Source organism: Hemicordylus capensis, chromosome 16, assembly GCF_027244095.1.
Source record: "Hemicordylus capensis ecotype Gifberg chromosome 16, rHemCap1.1.pri, whole genome shotgun sequence".
Taxonomy (NCBI): Eukaryota; Metazoa; Chordata; class Lepidosauria; order Squamata; family Cordylidae; genus Hemicordylus; species Hemicordylus capensis.
This window is the reverse complement of record NC_069672.1, coordinates 16853012-16869482: the sequence shown is the minus strand read 5'-3', so window position 1 is coordinate 16869482 and position 16471 is coordinate 16853012. Positions and strand designations below refer to the sequence as shown.

General features: G+C 64.4%; 1 protein-coding gene across 14 annotated transcripts in view; it reads right to left on the bottom strand.

The window, feature by feature from the left end:
- HSPG2 (heparan sulfate proteoglycan 2) overlaps positions 1-16471 on the bottom strand; it is an 86168-nt gene that overhangs the window by 52586 nt on the left and 17111 nt on the right. For 10 of the 14 annotated variants that reach the window (XM_053280703.1, XM_053280709.1, XM_053280707.1 and 7 more), the window contains exons 2-18: positions 14764-14899; positions 14407-14490; positions 11657-11740; positions 8450-8559; positions 8307-8365; positions 7635-7795; positions 7470-7508; positions 4290-4415; positions 4044-4169; positions 3411-3671; positions 3127-3246; positions 2802-2933; positions 2269-2413; positions 2039-2190; positions 1430-1576; positions 912-1075; positions 365-544 (exon numbers count right to left, since the gene is read on the bottom strand). In XM_053280703.1, the coding sequence (XP_053136678.1) occupies positions 365-544; positions 912-1075; positions 1430-1576; positions 2039-2190; positions 2269-2413; positions 2802-2933; positions 3127-3246; positions 3411-3671; positions 4044-4169; positions 4290-4415; positions 7470-7508; positions 7635-7795; positions 8307-8365; positions 8450-8559; positions 11657-11740; positions 14407-14490; positions 14764-14899 (2226 nt within the window). The remainder of the gene's footprint in view (positions 1-364; positions 545-911; positions 1076-1429; positions 1577-2038; positions 2191-2268; positions 2414-2801; positions 2934-3126; positions 3247-3410; positions 3672-4043; positions 4170-4289; positions 4416-7469; positions 7509-7634; positions 7796-8306; positions 8366-8449; positions 8560-11656; positions 11741-14406; positions 14491-14763; positions 14900-16471) is intronic. The other 4 variants (XM_053280708.1, XM_053280715.1, XM_053280716.1 and 1 more) reach the window with 2 other exon arrangements.

Below are 16471 nucleotides of genomic sequence, written 5' to 3'. Positions count from 1 at the left end.
ATCCAGACCAAAAGACTAGGGAGGTGCAGAACCGATTCAATCGTGAACTGCACTGCCGGGCCGGTTCGAGCGGTTCAATTACAAACCTCTTCGAACCAGTTCAAGCTGGCTCATCAAACCAACTGGCCCAGCTTATTGGTTCGACTGAACCGGTTCGCATACCTGCAGTTCGGTCCGAATTCGGTTCAAATTCTGACCGAACTGCACCAAACGATCCATGCATACCCCTGCAAAAGACATCCAGACCAAAGGAGCCTGTAGGACCCATAAGTCTCCTGTTATTCTGCCCCCACACGGAACAGTCAGTGTGAGCAGCCCCTGGAGCAATGCCCCCCACACCCACACACATACGCAGCTGCCCCACCTCGACAAACTGGATCTGGCGCTGGTTCACCACCGACGGATAGGCGGGCGCCTGCACCCGGTAGATGAGTTTCTGCCCATTGCCCACGATGACGACGTTTGGCTTCTGGATGGGCTCCGACTCTCCCCTGGCCAAGCCGTAGCGGACTTTGAAGCGGAGGAAGCCGCCATAGGAGTCCACCTGCAGGCAAGTCCGAGACGGGGGGATTTTTTTTATTGACAAGTTATGACGCTCGGTATCAGTTCTTGCAATGTATGTTTTGTAGTGTCAGTCTGATTGCCGTGGGAAGAGATGTGGATCTTTAGTCTCGTGTATTTACGTGTGCTGACCCTGCCCCAAAGGTCTGTTCACTGGAATGACAGTTCCCACCCTAGACTGGGCCTCCTTGGCCACTGGGTCTGCTGGGGGTGTGTGTAAATCTTGGCATCAGATCCTCAGCCACCCATTTTTTGGCTGGGCAGAGCTCAGGAGCCAAATCCCTTGGGGAGAGCTTAGGGGGCAGCCCAGCTGGAGCCCCTTCCCAGCCCCCTCGGACGGGGCGCGTCACCTTGTCCCCCAGGAACTGGCCGGGCAGCGTCCAGAAGGAGTCGTGCATGAGGAAGCGGCGAGAAAGGTCCACCAGCTGGAACTCCTGGAGCACCGGGTCGATCTGCATCTGCGTTGGGGAGAGGGGCGGCGTCCCGGGCTGGGAGGGCGTCGTCACGTTGACTCCTGGGGAGGGAGGGAGGGAGGGAGGGAGGGAGGGTTGGTGGAGCTGCTGCCACAGCCCTGCAAGGAAGCCCCGGGCCACTCGGCACTTTGCACGTGCCCAGAGGCAGGACTCTTCTCCTGAGCCTTGTCTGGACCTCAACGTGGCCCCCTCGCTCTGACGTGGAGCGGCTGTTGCTCCACCCACCGGCCCGGCCCCCTTGCAGACTCCCACACCGGCTTCTTTGCTCCGTTCTGCCCCAGCCCTCTGCCCGGACCCCCCTGGCCTGCAGCGAGGCCCCTCCCCTCCCCTCCCAGGGGCCGAGCAGCGTCTCCGTGGGCCCCCCAGTTCCTGCCCCCCCCAGCTTGGAGCCGCACCTTTGAAGTCCTCAGGCCTGTCGAAGCGCAGGTGGATTTGGGAGCGATGTCGGCTGGTGGCCCGGCAGGTTTTGGTGATGCCAAAGCAGAAACAGGGCAGGCACTGGGAGGGAGCCTCCAGGTAGAAGTGTCCCTCGGGGCAGGGCCCTGAGAGCAGAGGGGAGGGAGTCAGCGATGGAGGGTTGTCAGCTGCCAGCTGGGGGGGGGGACACCCCTTGCAGCACAACCCCAGGCGCACAGGAGTGAGCAAAAATCCCGCTCTGCACATGCTCAAGGACGAGGCCTTCAATTGGCAAGAAGACTCGGAGCCGAGTTCAGATTCAGCCCAGCCTCCTTGCTGATACAGATCCCTTCCGTCCAAGGGTTTCCAAGGCACAGCAAGGGCTGGGTGGGGGCAGCCATGGGGAAGGGGCGCAGGGTGTGGGAGAGGGGGCCTCAGAACCGAAGAACAGCCCTTCTGGATCAGGATCCGGCCCAAGGCAGCTGCTCTCGTCCAGCCTCCTGGTTCCCACTGCGGCCCAGCAGGCAGCCTGACACCAAGGAAGGCAGAGAGAGTGGGGGGAGCCCCCCCCCGGGTGCCCCCCAGATGAGACTCTGTCCCCAGCTCACCTCGCCCAGGCGTCAGGCTCAAGACGCCGTCAGGAATGCCAAAGACCATCCCGCGGGCGTTCATGGCCTCGCAGGTGTAGGCGCCCTGGTCGGCCTCCTTGACGTTCTGGATGACCAGGGTCCCGAAGCCGTTCTTGGTGGTGACGGACACCCTGCAGGCAGAGGCAGGAGGTCAAGACCCCGGCCCCTGGCAACGGGGAGGGGAGGGGGCATCCCCCAGCCCGGCCTACCTGCTGCTGGGAGGAAGGTGGCCCCAGTTGAGCCTCCAGCTGATGTGGGGGGTGGGCACGCCGGTGGCCATGCAGGTGAAGCGGACCGTGTCTCCGGGGGCTGCCTCTATGAACGCTTCTGGGAGCAGGACCACTTGTGGAGGAGCTGAGCAGGAGGAAGGAAACAGAAAGAGAAGCCGCAGATTGAGGGGGTGCCGCTCATCCCCTGATGTCATTCACCTCTGGAACCCTCTGCCACAATATGTTACAGGAGCCCCTCTCACACAAACAGTTTTGTTATTAAAAGGAGGCGATGGTCACTAGCTAAGAAGGCTTTCAAAAGGGGATGTGATGAACACACCGCGATGCCGTTCTAGGGCTCCTAGTCCTGGCGGCTAAACAGAGCCTCCACACTTAGGGCAGTCTACCCATGAAAACAGCTTGCTGGAGGGGAGAAGGAAGAGGGAAGGGGGGCTACCTTGGGTGCCCTTGGAGAGGGGACCTGGCTGGCCCCACCCCTCTCCCCCCCCCGCCCCGGCCCCCGCCCCACTCACCGCAGCCAATCTCGTCCGAGCGGTCCTCACAATCCAGCTCGTCGTCGCAGTGGTAGCTGGCCGGGACGCAGGTGCGGTTGGCCACGCACATGAACTGGTCAGGGCCACAGGTGTCTCCGGGCCCCTTGGTGGCTGTGGGGAGGGCAGGCGCGTGAACTGGGGCATGTGGGCCCCCCCCCACACCCCTCCATCATGCACGGGAGGCTCCCCACTTTCTCCCCTGCAGAGGACCCCAAAGGAGGGGGTGCCGAGGACACGTGCCAGCCCGAGTCAGGCAGGCCAGCCCCCACCCCCCCACCCCCCGCAGGGTCCCTCCGACGCTTACGGCAATTCAGCTCATCCGAGCCGTCCGCGCAGTCGTTGTCCCCGTCACAGCGCCAGGACTTGAGGGCGCAGTGCCCGTTCCGGCACTTGAACTCGTTGGGCTCACACGGGATGGGCGTGCCTGTCCGGGAGGCAAAGGAGGTCAGCGCCCTCTGAGGACCCCTTCCCCGAAGATTCCAAGTGGGGCCCGACCCACGCCGAAGGGAGAGGGGCTCCAGGCTGCGCCCCGCCCAACGCAGAGGCGGCCCCCACCCTGCCAGGCCCGCCTCCGTGCCGGGGACTCACCGCAATTCATCTCGTCGCTGCCGTCAGCGCAGTCCCTCTGGCCGTCGCACAGGTAGTCACGGGGGATGCACTGCCCGTTGGCACAGGCGGCTTCCTCCCTCCGGCAGGGCCGCCCCGCTTCGGGCAGCGGGGGCTTGGAGGTCCGGGGCGGCACGGTCACCTGGGCGCGGCGGGTGGTCACCGGCAGGGAGGTGGTGGTGGGGGCACGGGTGGTGGCTGGCCGCGGGGGGGTGAGGCCCACAGAAGGCGGGGTGACGACCACTGTGGAGAGCAAAGGCATTGCGTGTAGCCAAAGTGAACAAGCGCCCGGAGGCAAGAGAGCCGGCCTTGGGGTGGCGCGCGTGAATTGCCCCCTTTGCTAAGCAGGGTCTGCCCTGGTTTGCACTGGGATGGGGGACTCCGTGTGAGTGCTCTAAGATATTCCCTTGAGAGGAGGAGGGGGCTGAGGAACAGGAATGCCCAGGTTCAAATTCCCCACTCCGACACAGGGTGGCCTCAGGCCAGCTTCCTTCTCTCTCGTCCTAGCCTACCTTGCAGGAGCGTTGCCAGGAGGCCACCCACCACCCTGAACTCACTGGAGAGAGAGGGGGGGGTTGGGGGGAGGCAGTCTCCGTTTCCCTCTGCAGGCCTCACCACAGTCGTCTTCGTCGGAGGCGTCTTCGCAGTCGGGGTGCCCGTCACAGCGGAAGGCCAGCCGGACACACTCCCCGCTGTCACAGGTGAACTCCTCCTCGGCACACTCGGGGGGCATCGGCTCCTCTGCGGGGCAGGAGGGGAGAAGCCAGGCTGACCCCAAAGGCTTGTGAGGGAAGGTCGGGGATCGGGCTAGCTGGCCATGGCGCCTCTGTCCCCACAGCCCTCCCTGCCCCACAGACTCACCACAGTCCAGCTCGTCTGACATGTCCCGGCAATCTGGACGCCGGTCACAGAGGAACTCCCTGGCCACACACTCCCCGCTCCGGCAGGCAAACTCCTCCGCTGTGCAGACGCGCACCTCTGGGGTCACTGGAAGCAGAGGGGAGGATCAGGGCCAGAGCTGAGGAGTGGGGGGGGCGGCACCCAGGGAGGCAGCTGGACCCCTTGCAGCACTCAGGGCACCCTGCCCAGGGGGACTGCGCTCTGGCTGAACTCGGTGGGGTCTGGCAGGCTGCCTTTGGGGAGGGCCGAGGATGCGCCCTGGCAGCCCCCAGTTCCCTTTTCCAGCCACCATTCTCAACTGGGGGGGCAGACTTCTTCTGCAGCTGCCCCACAGCTGCCCCACCATTTGCTTTCCACGAATGCACTGGGTGTTGTGACCACTCCAGAACAGAGCCGCTCTAGTGGGGCAACCTCCCTCTCTGCCTTGCGGGTGATTCCCCCCCCCCGGTACATGCCAGCCCCATAGCACGTGGGCCCCAGACATCTCCCGAGGAGAGCTGAAACTGCCGCCCCACTTCATGAGGGCTGGAGGCGCACAGCAAACCCACGGCACACAGCTGGGGGCAACCAGCCCAAGCCAGACACGGCAAGGAAGGCACAGCCACACACACACACACACACACGTTTCCATCGGGCTTCCTGATGGCTGGGCTGGTGCCCCCCCCTCCGCCCCCAATTCGCTTCTGGATCTTGCTCAGAGGGAGAGTGCCAGGAGAGGGGCACAGAGGCCCAAGAGGGAAAGGGGCAGAATCCCCCCAGCAGAGAGCCCCACGTGGTGGTGGTGGAGACCACAAGAAGGCGACCCACAAATGGCCCCCGCTGTCTCTGAACAGACCAAAGCAGCACAAGCAAATTCCCTGGGGCTGAGCTGGGAGGAATGGTCGGGGAGGGGGCACTCCCGAGGTTCCCTACACTGCCGCCCATGGGCCTCACCCCCACCCCCACCCCGACTCCAGCCCCAGAGGAGCCAAGAAGCTGCAGGGTCTTTTCCAGCCCCCCAGCTCCCAGGGGCGGTGCCCGGCCAGCACTCCCCAGCAGCTGAGCAAGACGCTTCTCAGGTGAGACTCCGGCCTAGAGGGGCTGCCCCCCCATGGCGTGCAGGTCAGCAGCAACACCTGCTTTTCCCGGGCTGCCCCTCTCGGGACTTTGGGAGGCGCTTCTTGACCACATTAGAGCCTCCCCTTCGCTGGATGCTTTTAAGAGAGATCTCGAAACAGGCCGGCTTAACCAGGCGTTTCATTCACCCTTTTAGAGTTCTCGTGTCTCCTCTACAGTCGACACGGTTTTAATTGTGTCCGTGTGTTCAATCGTCGTCGTGTTTTAGAACGTGAACCGCCCAGAGGTTTGCAGACGGGACGGGACAGAAACGTGCCCAATAAGTCAAGGAATGTGCCCACCCCACTTCAGCCCCACCCACCCCCCAGCAGGAGGCAGGAGCAGGCACAGCCAGGCGGAGAGGCTTCGCCACTCCACGACATGCAGACCAGGCACAGCCGAGCTGAGGGACTCCCTGCCACCCCGCCCAGCCCGGGCACCCCAGAGCACTGGCGGGAACTGCACACACCACAGGGCAAGGCACACACACACACACACGGCACGGCACAAGGAGGTCTGGGCAAAGGGACCTGGGGCCTCTGGCGAGGGGGGTTGTGCAGAGACAGGAGCTGGGCTCTGAGTGCGGGCTGGAGCATTGTGCAGACAGGCCCCTAGAGCGGGTGGAGGGGTGTGGGGGGGGCGTGTGTGCTCAGCCGCGGCTGCACAGGATCTCCCTCTGGCCTCCTGGTCGTGTGGTAGCAAGGGGGACTTGTCCCCTTAGCTAAGCAGGGTCCGCCCTGGTTGCATACAAATGGGAGACTAGCTGTGTGAGCACTGCAAGAGATTCCCCTTAGGGGATAATGGAGCCGCTCTGGGGAGAGCATCTGAGGCTCCAAGTCCCCTCCCTGGCAGCAGCATCTCCAAGACAGGGCTGAGAGAGACTCCTGCCTGCAACCTGGGAGAAGCCGCTGCCAGTCTGTGAAGACAACCCTGAGCTAGATGGACCAAGGGTCTGACTCAGTAGATGGCAGCTTCCTCTGTTCCCAAGAACCACGACGGGAGGGGCCGAGCAATTTAGGGCGAGGAGGCCTGGCCTTGTGGTAGCAGGCATGACAGACCAAGGGTTTGGCTCAGGATATGGCAGCTTCCGATCTTCCCTTCAGTCTGCAAGGTCAAGCTGCCCAGAGGCAGCCGAGGGTGAAACCCGAGCCCCAGCGGCAGCAAGGGCCTGTGCCGCTAAGACCTCGGCTCTTCCGGCCGCCGGGATTCCAGGGAGCTCCCGCCAGCCGGCAGCTGAGGAGCGGAGCCAGAAGGCACTCCGGCACGCGGGGGGGGGGGGGCGGCCACGGATCGTGGCAGGGGGCAGCTGCCTGGCAGGCGGAAGGGCCCAGGTCCCCTGTCCGAAACCCAGGGGAGGCCCTGCCCGGCAGCGCGGGACGGAACGTCTGACTCACAGGGACCTCGGGAGCGGCTTCTACTGAGTCAGACCACTGGTGCCTCTAGCTCTGCACTGCCTACACAGACTGGCAGCAGCCCCCCAAGGTTTTCGGCTCAGGGCTCTCTCCCAGCCCTGCCTGCAGAGGCTGCCAGAGGCTGAACCCAAGCATGCAGGAGCCCTCCCGCTGAGCCCCAGCTCTTAAGGGGGATCTCTTACAGCGCTCACAGGTAGTCTCCCAACCACACGCAATCCCATGCAGACCCTGCTTAGCAAAGGAGGCAGTCCATGCTTGCTGCCCCCAAACCAGCTCTCCTCTCAGCAGAAGGCCGCTTCAAGCGTCCGACAACACCTGCTGTGCTCGCAAAGGGTCCCCGGCCCACCCGCTGGCATTTCCATGGAGGGCCGAGAAAGGCCTCTCTCTTCCTGGAACTCTGGGGAGCTGCCGCCGCCGCTGCTGCCAGTCAGAGTAGACGGCCCTGCTCTAAGCAGAGCAAAGTCTGACTCAGCAGAAGGCAGCTTCCTGTGTTCACGCCACGGTGCCCCGTAGTACTCAGAGCCGCCTTCCCTGGACGACAAAGAGGAAGGGCCTGAAGGGGAGAAGCTCCTGTCCCCCCAGAGCCTGCCGGGAGCCTCCAGGTCCCAGTGCACCTCTCCGACTGGACACTCACCTGGAGACTCCATTGCAACAGGGGGAGGCGGGGTTTGGGCTGGAAGCAAAGAGAGAGTTAACGGCGGAGGTGCACCCCTCCCCAGAGGGACCCCCCTCTCCACACACGCCCGGACACACACAGACATACACACACACACGGTCCGGGCTGGCTCAGGGGCTTCACCTGCTCCCAGACGTCGGAACTGGAAGCCCGTCAGGGAGGTGACGTAGGAGGCGATGGAGCCGCTCTCGATGACCGAGGACAGCACCTGGCGGATCTGCTCCTCGTTCATGTTCCCCTCGGAGCCGACGTCCAGCTCCACAAAGATGTAGCCGTCCTTCTCCCTACGGGGGGCGGGGGAGGAACAGCAAGGTTGAATCCGGAAAGCACACACACACACACACACACACACACACACACACACAGAGAGGGGCCCCCTCTGCCCTTTGCCCAAAACACAGAAGGGAATATGGGGCATGGATTGTCCCCGTTGCGAAGGGTTCAGTCCCTGGCAGCAGCATCTCCAAGAAAGGGCTGAGCGAGACTCCTGCCTGCAACCTTGGAGAAGCCGCTGCCAGTCTGTGAAGACAATACTGTGCATGATGGACCAAGGGTCTGACTCCGTAGATGGCAGCTCCCTAAGTCCTTCTAAAGGCAAGAAAGCCCATAGACTGGTGTGGGCTGTGTGTGTCCTCACCCCTCTCCATCCCCAGCCTCGACACCCCCCTCTTTCCCACCAAGTTGCCCTCATGTCACCCCTCTGAGTTTCCCAGGGCTGGGGAAGGGTCCAATCCTGCCCCACCAACAGCCCGCTAGGGAGAGCAGCCGCTGCTCTCTGGCAGCCCCCCAACTCACGTGATGAACACCACGCTGACCATCTGCTCGCCGGGGATCTTGTAGTATTCGGACTCCAGCTGGGGAGAGAAGAACCTCCGTCACTTGGGGGGAGAGTGGAAGGGGGGGGGTTACCGTGGGGAGGGGCAGGGCCCCCGGCTCACCGTGTCCACCACCGCGTCGGAGATTTCCCGGAACTCCTCGGAACTGACGTTGTCCAGGTGGGGGCTGTAATCGATGGACTTGGTGAAGTTCACCAGGGCCCGGAAGTAGACTGGAGCGGGGCAGAGAGAGTGGAGAAAGGGGTCAGGCAGCTCAGCCCCACCCCAGAAGCAGCAGCCCCGCCCTGTGCTTTGCCCCCCACCCCCTCCTGGGGCAAAGCACGGGAGGAGGGGTGGAGGACGAAGTGATGGGGGAGGCAGCCGGCCCCCAGAGCCTCTCAGCCAACCCAGTCGCCCACGAGGGCCCCTCCGCACGGATCCTGCACGCCGGAGGCCGCCAAGTGGCATGCCAGGAGGACGGGCCCGTTCCCCTCCGGGGACGCGGGTGCTGGGTGCGCGGAAGGAGCCCCGGGTGCCCCAGCATCCACGCGGGAGGGGGGCTCCGCTCACTCTGCAGAGACCCTCCTCCCCGCCCCACACTCCCAGCGCCCTTCATTGCAGGGCCCAGGTGGGGGGCAGCCTTGAAGGGAGACAGTGCCCCCGTGAGCCCCATCTGGGAAGGCGCTGGGAAGAGCTCGGCAGGCAGGCCAGGCTGGCGGGGGGGGGGGGAGGCTGGCGGCGGAGTCTCCCCCAGATTCCGCCTTCCCCACCCCCAGCTTTCCCACGGGCGGCATGCCAGGCTCCCCGGCCAGCGGCCCAGCTGCAAACCCCTGTGTGGCGCTGCAGGTGCCGGCCTCAGTCTCTCGCTGGCCCAGGCGCCAAAGAGGGAGCTCGGCTCCAAGAGGCCAGCCCCGCCTCGCCAAGGAGCCTCTGCGCTGACGCCGACTGGGTGCCCCCCCCCCAGATCTCCTCCTTTTTGCACGTTGGAACCGGCTGGCTGCTCTTGCCCGGGGCCCCACAGCCACCCGGCGAGGCAGGACACCACACCACTAGCCCCCGTCGACAGCTGGGGGAGAAGGGCGGGAGGGGGCAGGTGACGTGGCCAAGGCTGAGGAGGAGGTCCGCAGCGGAGGCGCCCTGGATGTGGGGCCACCAGAGCCTCAGCCACAGTCTTTGAGCCTGCCAAGGACTGCCAGAGGGAACAGCGCCTCAGCCCCACTTGGGGCCCCCAGGTCCAGTGGGGCAGGGGGAGCAGCAGAAGGAAAGGGCCAGGTGAAGAGGGAAAGGTAGCACTGCCAGGGAGGGGGTCCTCTCGGAGTTGCGGCCCTGCAGAAGGGGGTCCTCGCTGCCCACACATCTGCCCCACGCCACCCCTGGGCCGGGGAGGGGGAGCAAGGAGGGCAAAGCCTCCCCGTGCTTTCTAGGGCGGCAAACCACGGGAGGCAGCCAGGGAAGCGAGCCAGGGTGCGTCCATGCAGCTCGTGGACACAGGGGGCTTGTTGTCGGGACCCACACAATGGCCCCATTCAGGGGGCCCCCAGGCCTGCCTGCCGAGTCACCCCCAAAGAATGTGCCATGCCCACTGCTGGTCAAAGAGTGGGGAGGGGAGTGGACGGGAGGGGAGGGGAGGTTCTCTTGGCACAAAGGACCCCCCCCCATCACAGCATTAGCCTCTCTTGCTGCCATTGCACCTGGGGATGAAACAAATCCCTGACCCCCCCCCCATTCATCCTCAGGAGTAGGATTTAGAGATGGAAACGCAACTCTGGAATGTCTGATATGGTGGAGGAGGAGGAGGAGGAGGAGGAGGTTAAAACAAGATCAGCAGGTCCTCTGAGCATGGGCCAAGTGCTGCTCCTGTTCTAGGGAAGGGGGGGGGCTGGTGGGACATGCTCAGGCCGATTCTGCCACAGCTCCCCTGGCCTGGTGCTGAGGGCGGCCAGGAGGGGGCCCAGAGCATATCTGAGGTGCCAGATGAGGCGCACCCACTGAGAGGAGAGAGCAACGTTGCGCCCCCCCCCACACACACACACAGAGCCACTTGGGCACCACTGAAGCTGCCCCAGGGAGCCAGACAGAAGGCAGAGGCAACACACGGCCCCCGCTGCCCCCTCCGGCCAGAGAACGGGGTGGCAGAGCCCGGATTGGCCCAGGGGGCAGGTGGGGGTCTTGGCCCGAGCTGGGGAGCGGCAGCGCCAGACCCTCGGAGGGCCCCTCGGCCAGCGGCTGGCCCTGCCTGGAGCCGGGGAGGCTTGCTCCAGCCGCCGCCCGAGGAAGCAGGACGCTCACTCTGCCTCCTTTTAAGGCAGACCCAGCAGGGCCCGCTGCGTGGACGGGGGGGGGGGGCGCCCTGGGAGAGCACTTGGCGCCGCTGCCACGGAGCTGAACAATGAGCCCAGCCCCCTTCCTGTCCGCTGAGTCAGTCTCCCCGGCCGGTCCCCAAAGCACAGGGCAGAGCCCACGGCCCCAATGGAGGGCAATTCCCTTTCTGGAAGCCCTCGGCCTCTCTGCTCCTGGCCCCCCACAATATTTACGTCCCGCAGGAATGGAGTTAAGACGGAGGACACAGCAGCTGAAGCTGGGGGACCATGACAGGCCAGGACCCGGCTTCTCCTCCCGGTGGCCAACGCGATGTGCCTGCAGGCAGCACTCTCTGCTGTGGTCTCTCTCCGGGATCTGGTACTCAATAAGATACACTCCTTCGGAACCTGGAGGCTCCATGCAGCCACCCTAATAGCCACTGAGGGGCCAGGGAGGCTCCCCAGGTTTGTCTGGCCCCCTTTGGAAGACCCACAGGGAGGCTACAAAGGGCTGCGGTCAAGCGGCCAAGATCATCCCAGACTCCCTCTCTGGCTGCCACACACACAACTGCATGGTAGACACAGGCGACCTGGGCAAAACCCGACTTCGGCCAGGACTGGGAGCCCAGCCTCTGTTTCCGATGCGGAAGAGCTTGCTGCAAGCCGTGCCCCTGGGGCCCAACCCGAGTGCTCAGCCCAGCCTCCTCAAAGCAAGCGCGGCTGGCCCTGGTGGCCCCTGGAGAAAGCAGAAGCCCGGGCGTAGACGTGGCAGAGCCGGTTAGGGTTAGGGTTAGGTGCGGCACCGGCACCACCAGAGGTGGGATCCAGCTGAGCACCCCACCCTCTTCACAATGGAGCTCCTTAGGAGACGGAGCTCCTTCTCCCTGGAGTGCAAGCTGCAAAGTCCGTCTCCAAGGCAAGCTTCTGGCCCCAGCAATGGCTGGTGGTGGTGGTGGTGAATGCAGACGGACACCCTCTTGGTGCTGCCCAGCATGGCCTCGGGCCCTTCCCACACACAGCCCCCACTTACTGAGCTGGGAGTCATCCTCTGGCTCGGAGACCGTCATACCCGCGGGGGGAGGGAGCCCCACAGCAGGAGGAAGAGGAGGAAGGGCTGCAGGGAAGAGAAGAGAAGAGAAGAGAGGAGAGGAGAGGAGAGGAGAGTTGAGGAGAGGAGAGGAAGGCAAGTGAAAAGTCCAGCTCTTAAGAAGGACAGTGCCCAGCCACAAGTGGAAGGCAGACAGGCGGGCAAGCAGGCAAGCAGGCAGGCAGGCAGGCGTCCAAGCTACCCCAGTGGCTGAGTATGCCCTCAGGGCCCCCACCCACAGCGCCAGCCTCTGTGACGTTTCTATGAGCATGCGCTTCTCACACAGGGACCCCCCCACCAGCCACTCTCCTCCTGGGGTCTCTCTACTGCCACAGTGCCCAGAGTGTCTCCTCGAGAGAAAGTCTTGAGACGGGGAGGGACATCGGCGGTGTGTCTGACGGGGCTCACAAGGGGTGAAGACGACGGTGGGTCTGCAGGAGGAGGCCTGGAGTCCCCCGGGCGGAACTGCTCCATCCTGGGGGCCCCCAGAGATAAGAAAAGAAAACCCGCAAGGCAGCTGCTGCTGGGAGGCCTCGCCCAGCGGCCTCCGCCTCTCTCTGGAATGCCTTGTGGGAGCGGAGCGGTCTGGGGCTTCCCGAGCCAAGCCAGCCAAGGGATGAAGGAGGGATGCTGCCTCACGCTCCCCGGGCACGGCAGGGCAGGGCTGCAGCCAGCCAGCCAGCTGAAAGGGGGACCCACACCCCTGCCCCCCTTGCGGAGAAATGGAGGAGAGGGGCTCTTTGGGAAGCCACAGCGGGGCTGGGATTTGGAGCCCCGGGGGAGATCCAGTCCCGGGAGCAGATGGGAGTGCACCACCGGGGGGGGGGGTGCATCTCAGAGCCCTGCAAAGGGGCACCCGCCAAGAGCAGGGAGGGGAGCGGGGCAAACCCTGACCTTGGAAGAATGCAGTGGGGGGGGGGAAAGGAACCGGCTGGAAATGGGCAGGTGGCGTGGAGCGCGAGGGAAGGGGAGAGCTGCATTTTAGGGGAAGGAGGGAAGGAATGGGGAGGGGGGCAGGTGGATTCTACAGCCGGGACTCCCCAGTGAAGAGGAAGAGGAAGAGGAAGAAGAGCACCTCCGCAGAACGACACTTCCCAGCCCCCTGCCCTGTCTTTTGGCAACAGGGACTAGCCATATACGAAGGCAGTTCGTGCGATCATCAGTGGGGTAGGACAGGGCCCCCCACCTGCGCCCCGCCAGATGTGGATGAACTACAACTCCCATCATCCTCGGCCCCAATAAACTGTGACTGGGGGTGATGGGCGCTGCAGTTCAGCCACATCTGGAGGGCCGCAGAGGTGGGGAGCGCCCCCCACGGGGGAGAATCCAGCATCCGACTAGCGTCAGGAGCTCTGTGTGTGCTCCTGATTTGGATCATGTGCCAGAAGCTGAGAAGGACGGTGCTGCCTGACCCAGCCTCCCGGCTCTCCAGTCCCTCCCCTCCCACTCCCCAGATGTTTGCACCGGGGTCCGATGCTCGTCCTCTCCCCCAAGGATCGTGGGAACGGCCTGGAGCTCCTCTCTCCACCTTGCTCCTGAGCTCAGCTCTACTGCTCTCTGCAGCGAGGAAGCCGCTGCCCGCCTGGGCCCACCTGAGCTGCTTCCCACGGGAGAGGGACCTGGTTCTGGCTTGCACCCCCTGCTCGCTGACCCCAGAGAGACCAGAGTGGAGGACACAGGCCCGAGACATCCCTCCTGGCTCTCTTTTGGAAGCCGGCAGCTTGGCTGGAAATGAGCAGGCAGGCTTCTGCCGGAGGAGTCCTGCTCCTAGAAGCAGACTGGCTGGGATGTCTCCTCCCGGCCTGGTGAGAAAGCCCCCCCTTGTGCCGGCCCCCGGGCCTGGGGGTGCTCCAGACAGGCCTCGGCCGGCTCCAGAACGCCCCCCACAGCCGGGATCTGGCTGGGGCTCATCTGGCTGGAGGTTCGGGAGGGACGGCCAGCCCTCTGCCCACAGCACAGGCCAATCCGGAACCAGCCGTCCTCAGTGGCACGATCCTCCGGCATGCTACACATTCTGCAAGGCGCGATTATTCCGCCCACGGGAAGGAAAAGGCTCCCTGGGCAGAAGGGTGCCCCCCCACACACACTCCAGAGGCTTCAGATTCCATGAGGATGTAAGAAAGGCCCAGATCCCACCCCCCCCCCAAGAGAGCAAGGAGGAGACCACACCACCAGCCCCGCCTGGGGGCCCCCTCTGTGCCATCCCCACCTCCTGGCCATCCTGCACGCCCAACCCTTCGCTCTCCATCTGTGAAAAGTGGGGGTTGCTGGCCCCAGGCTGGAGAAGCGTTCTGGGCACGACTCCCTATGGTGCCACCCACCCGCCCTCAAGCCAGGAAAGAGGGCTGCTTCCCCTTCACCGGGGCGCAGGGGCTGTCTTGGGGAGAAGGGGGTTCCAGCCAGACATCTTGGGGTTCCATTTCTCACCTCTCCACCCACCGCAAACACCTGCCTTTGCTACAGTTTGGCCATACGGACCTGGGGCTGCTTCCTACTGACTCAGAGTCTTGGTGCAGCAAGGCCAGTGCTCCCTGCTCTGGCTGGCAGCAGCCATCCCGGGTCCCAGGCAGAGAGAGGCCCCTTTCCAGACCCTGCAGCCTACGACTGACCCTTATGAGCAAAGACGCTGGAGACTTCTGCGTACGAAGCCTGCGCTCTACCCTGTGCCCCACTGTGCCCCACTGGCTCCTTACCGGTGGTGACCAGGGGCTGGACACTGGAGACCAACAGGTCTGGGGCCACGGTCCCACTGCCGTTCTCTCCGCTGCCGTAGCCATCTGCAAGGGAAACCCAGAGAGCATCAGGGGCTGCAGCCAGGAACACCTCCTGGCCCCCTAGCAGGGCGGCCCAGATCCACAGCTCCCCAGAGGAAGAGCCTCCTCGGGCGCCCTGCAACAATCCCACGGGGAAGCCACGGAGGCCACTCATTCGGAGGATGCTCCCAACTGTGCCCCAGCCCCAGAGCTGGAGGGAGCCCCGTGGGGAAGGGCCCGGGCATCCACTCCCTGCAGCCCAGGAGGAAGGGCCGTCCCCACACATCACCCCCTCACCTCCAGACGCCTCGTCCGCCAGCAGATCTTCGTCATCGGAAAAGTCCACGTAGCGTTTCCAGTGTCGGTGCACCGCCTCGGATTCCGTGTCTTCCGGAAAGGAGGCCTCGTCCAGTCCCTTGGAAGCGTGCACCCCCTGCAGTGGGGAGCACAGAGGTGGGCTGAGTGGGGCGGGATATGCCCCCCCCGGAACGGAGACAGGGCTCCTTGCGCTTCGCCCGCCCACCCCAACACCCCCTCCAGAGCCCGGAGGGCCCACTCCAGAGTCCTTCCTTGCCCCTCCGGCCAATTTCCCCTGCAAGTTGCTCCCCCAGCACTTCTGTCTGGGTTGCATGGCTGGGATCTTCTGCTTCGTAGCAGGTAATAAACCAGATGCAGGGAGGGAGGGAGGGAGGGTGGGGTTGCTCTCTCTCTCTCTCTCTCTCCCTCTTTCACACACTCACAACTCGGCACAGAGACACAACTGGCTCAGGCCAAGGGGGCCCGTCCGTCCAGGCCAGCATCCTGTGGCCCACCGGCTACATCTGGGGAGCCCTCAAGTGGGGACCACAGCACCGCCTCCAGCTGTAGCCCGGTGAGCCAGAGATGGGTCCCCCCCCCACTGCCATGCGGGGAGAAGGCCCCCTCATTGAGCAAGTCCCAGCACAGAAGGGAACTTCGGTCAGCAGCGGGAAGCTGCCAGCCAGGGTTAGGGTGGCTCTCCGAGGGAGCTTGAAGAGCGGCCGGGTGGGGTCGGCTGCCTCCCTCTGAGCTGCCGTGCAGAGGCGGCCTCTCGAAGACGCCAAGGAGAGGCTGCCGGAAGAGCCAAGGTGGGGCTGGCAGACGGGCTGGGAGCAGTGGGGAGAAGTGGCGATACGGCCGAGGAGTCTGAGTCGGGGAGGGGAGGCGTGTGGAGCGGAGTGGCGCTTTCTGGCAAGGAAGGAGGGGGCACCCCACGGAAGAGATGGTGCTGCTCCCCCCGCCTGCTGAATGCGCTCACGCCAATGGTCACGGAGGTCTGGAGCCGCACAGGGAGGAGGGTTGCCTGCTTCCAGGGCGCGGAGGGGAGAAGCCCCAAGGTCGGAGCTGGCCCCCACCTTCGGCCCTCCAGTCAGCCAAGGCCCGGGGAGCGCTCCCTCTCCACCCCCCAGAAGGGACCCTCGACCCTCCCTGGTCCCAGGCTCACTCCCAGCCAGCATCTCCAGGTCAGGCTGGCAAAGACCTATTTTGGCTGCCGATCAGTGCCGACCATACTGAGCTAGGCAGACCAATTGCTGCGCCCAGGAGGCAGCTTCACATCTGCTCATACGACGATGCTCTCCGCAGCTACCAGGAACGAAATTATTCAGACAAAGGCTCTTCCCAGGGAGACAGTCCAGAGCCAAACTGCTGAAGCAGAGCTGACCAGGACATCTCATCCTGTTTGTTTAGGACTCCCCGGAGAGCACAGCCTTTCCCTGCCACTCCAGATGTGAAATCCATGCAGCAAGGCTCGGGCATCAGGCATCGGAGGAGCTTCTCATGGCCAGGGTGCCAGACACATTTCGGGGCCTGTGGGAGGGGGCTCCTGGCCGGCCTCCATGTATCGACCCGTCCCCCACCCCCACCCCGTGTGTGTGTGTGTGCATGGATGGAACTGTTTGGATGGTTTCCTATTGTGGTCAGTGGCCTGGGGCAGGGGTTGCTTTGCAAACAGACAGAGAGGATACAGAAGCATCTTTGGGAATGC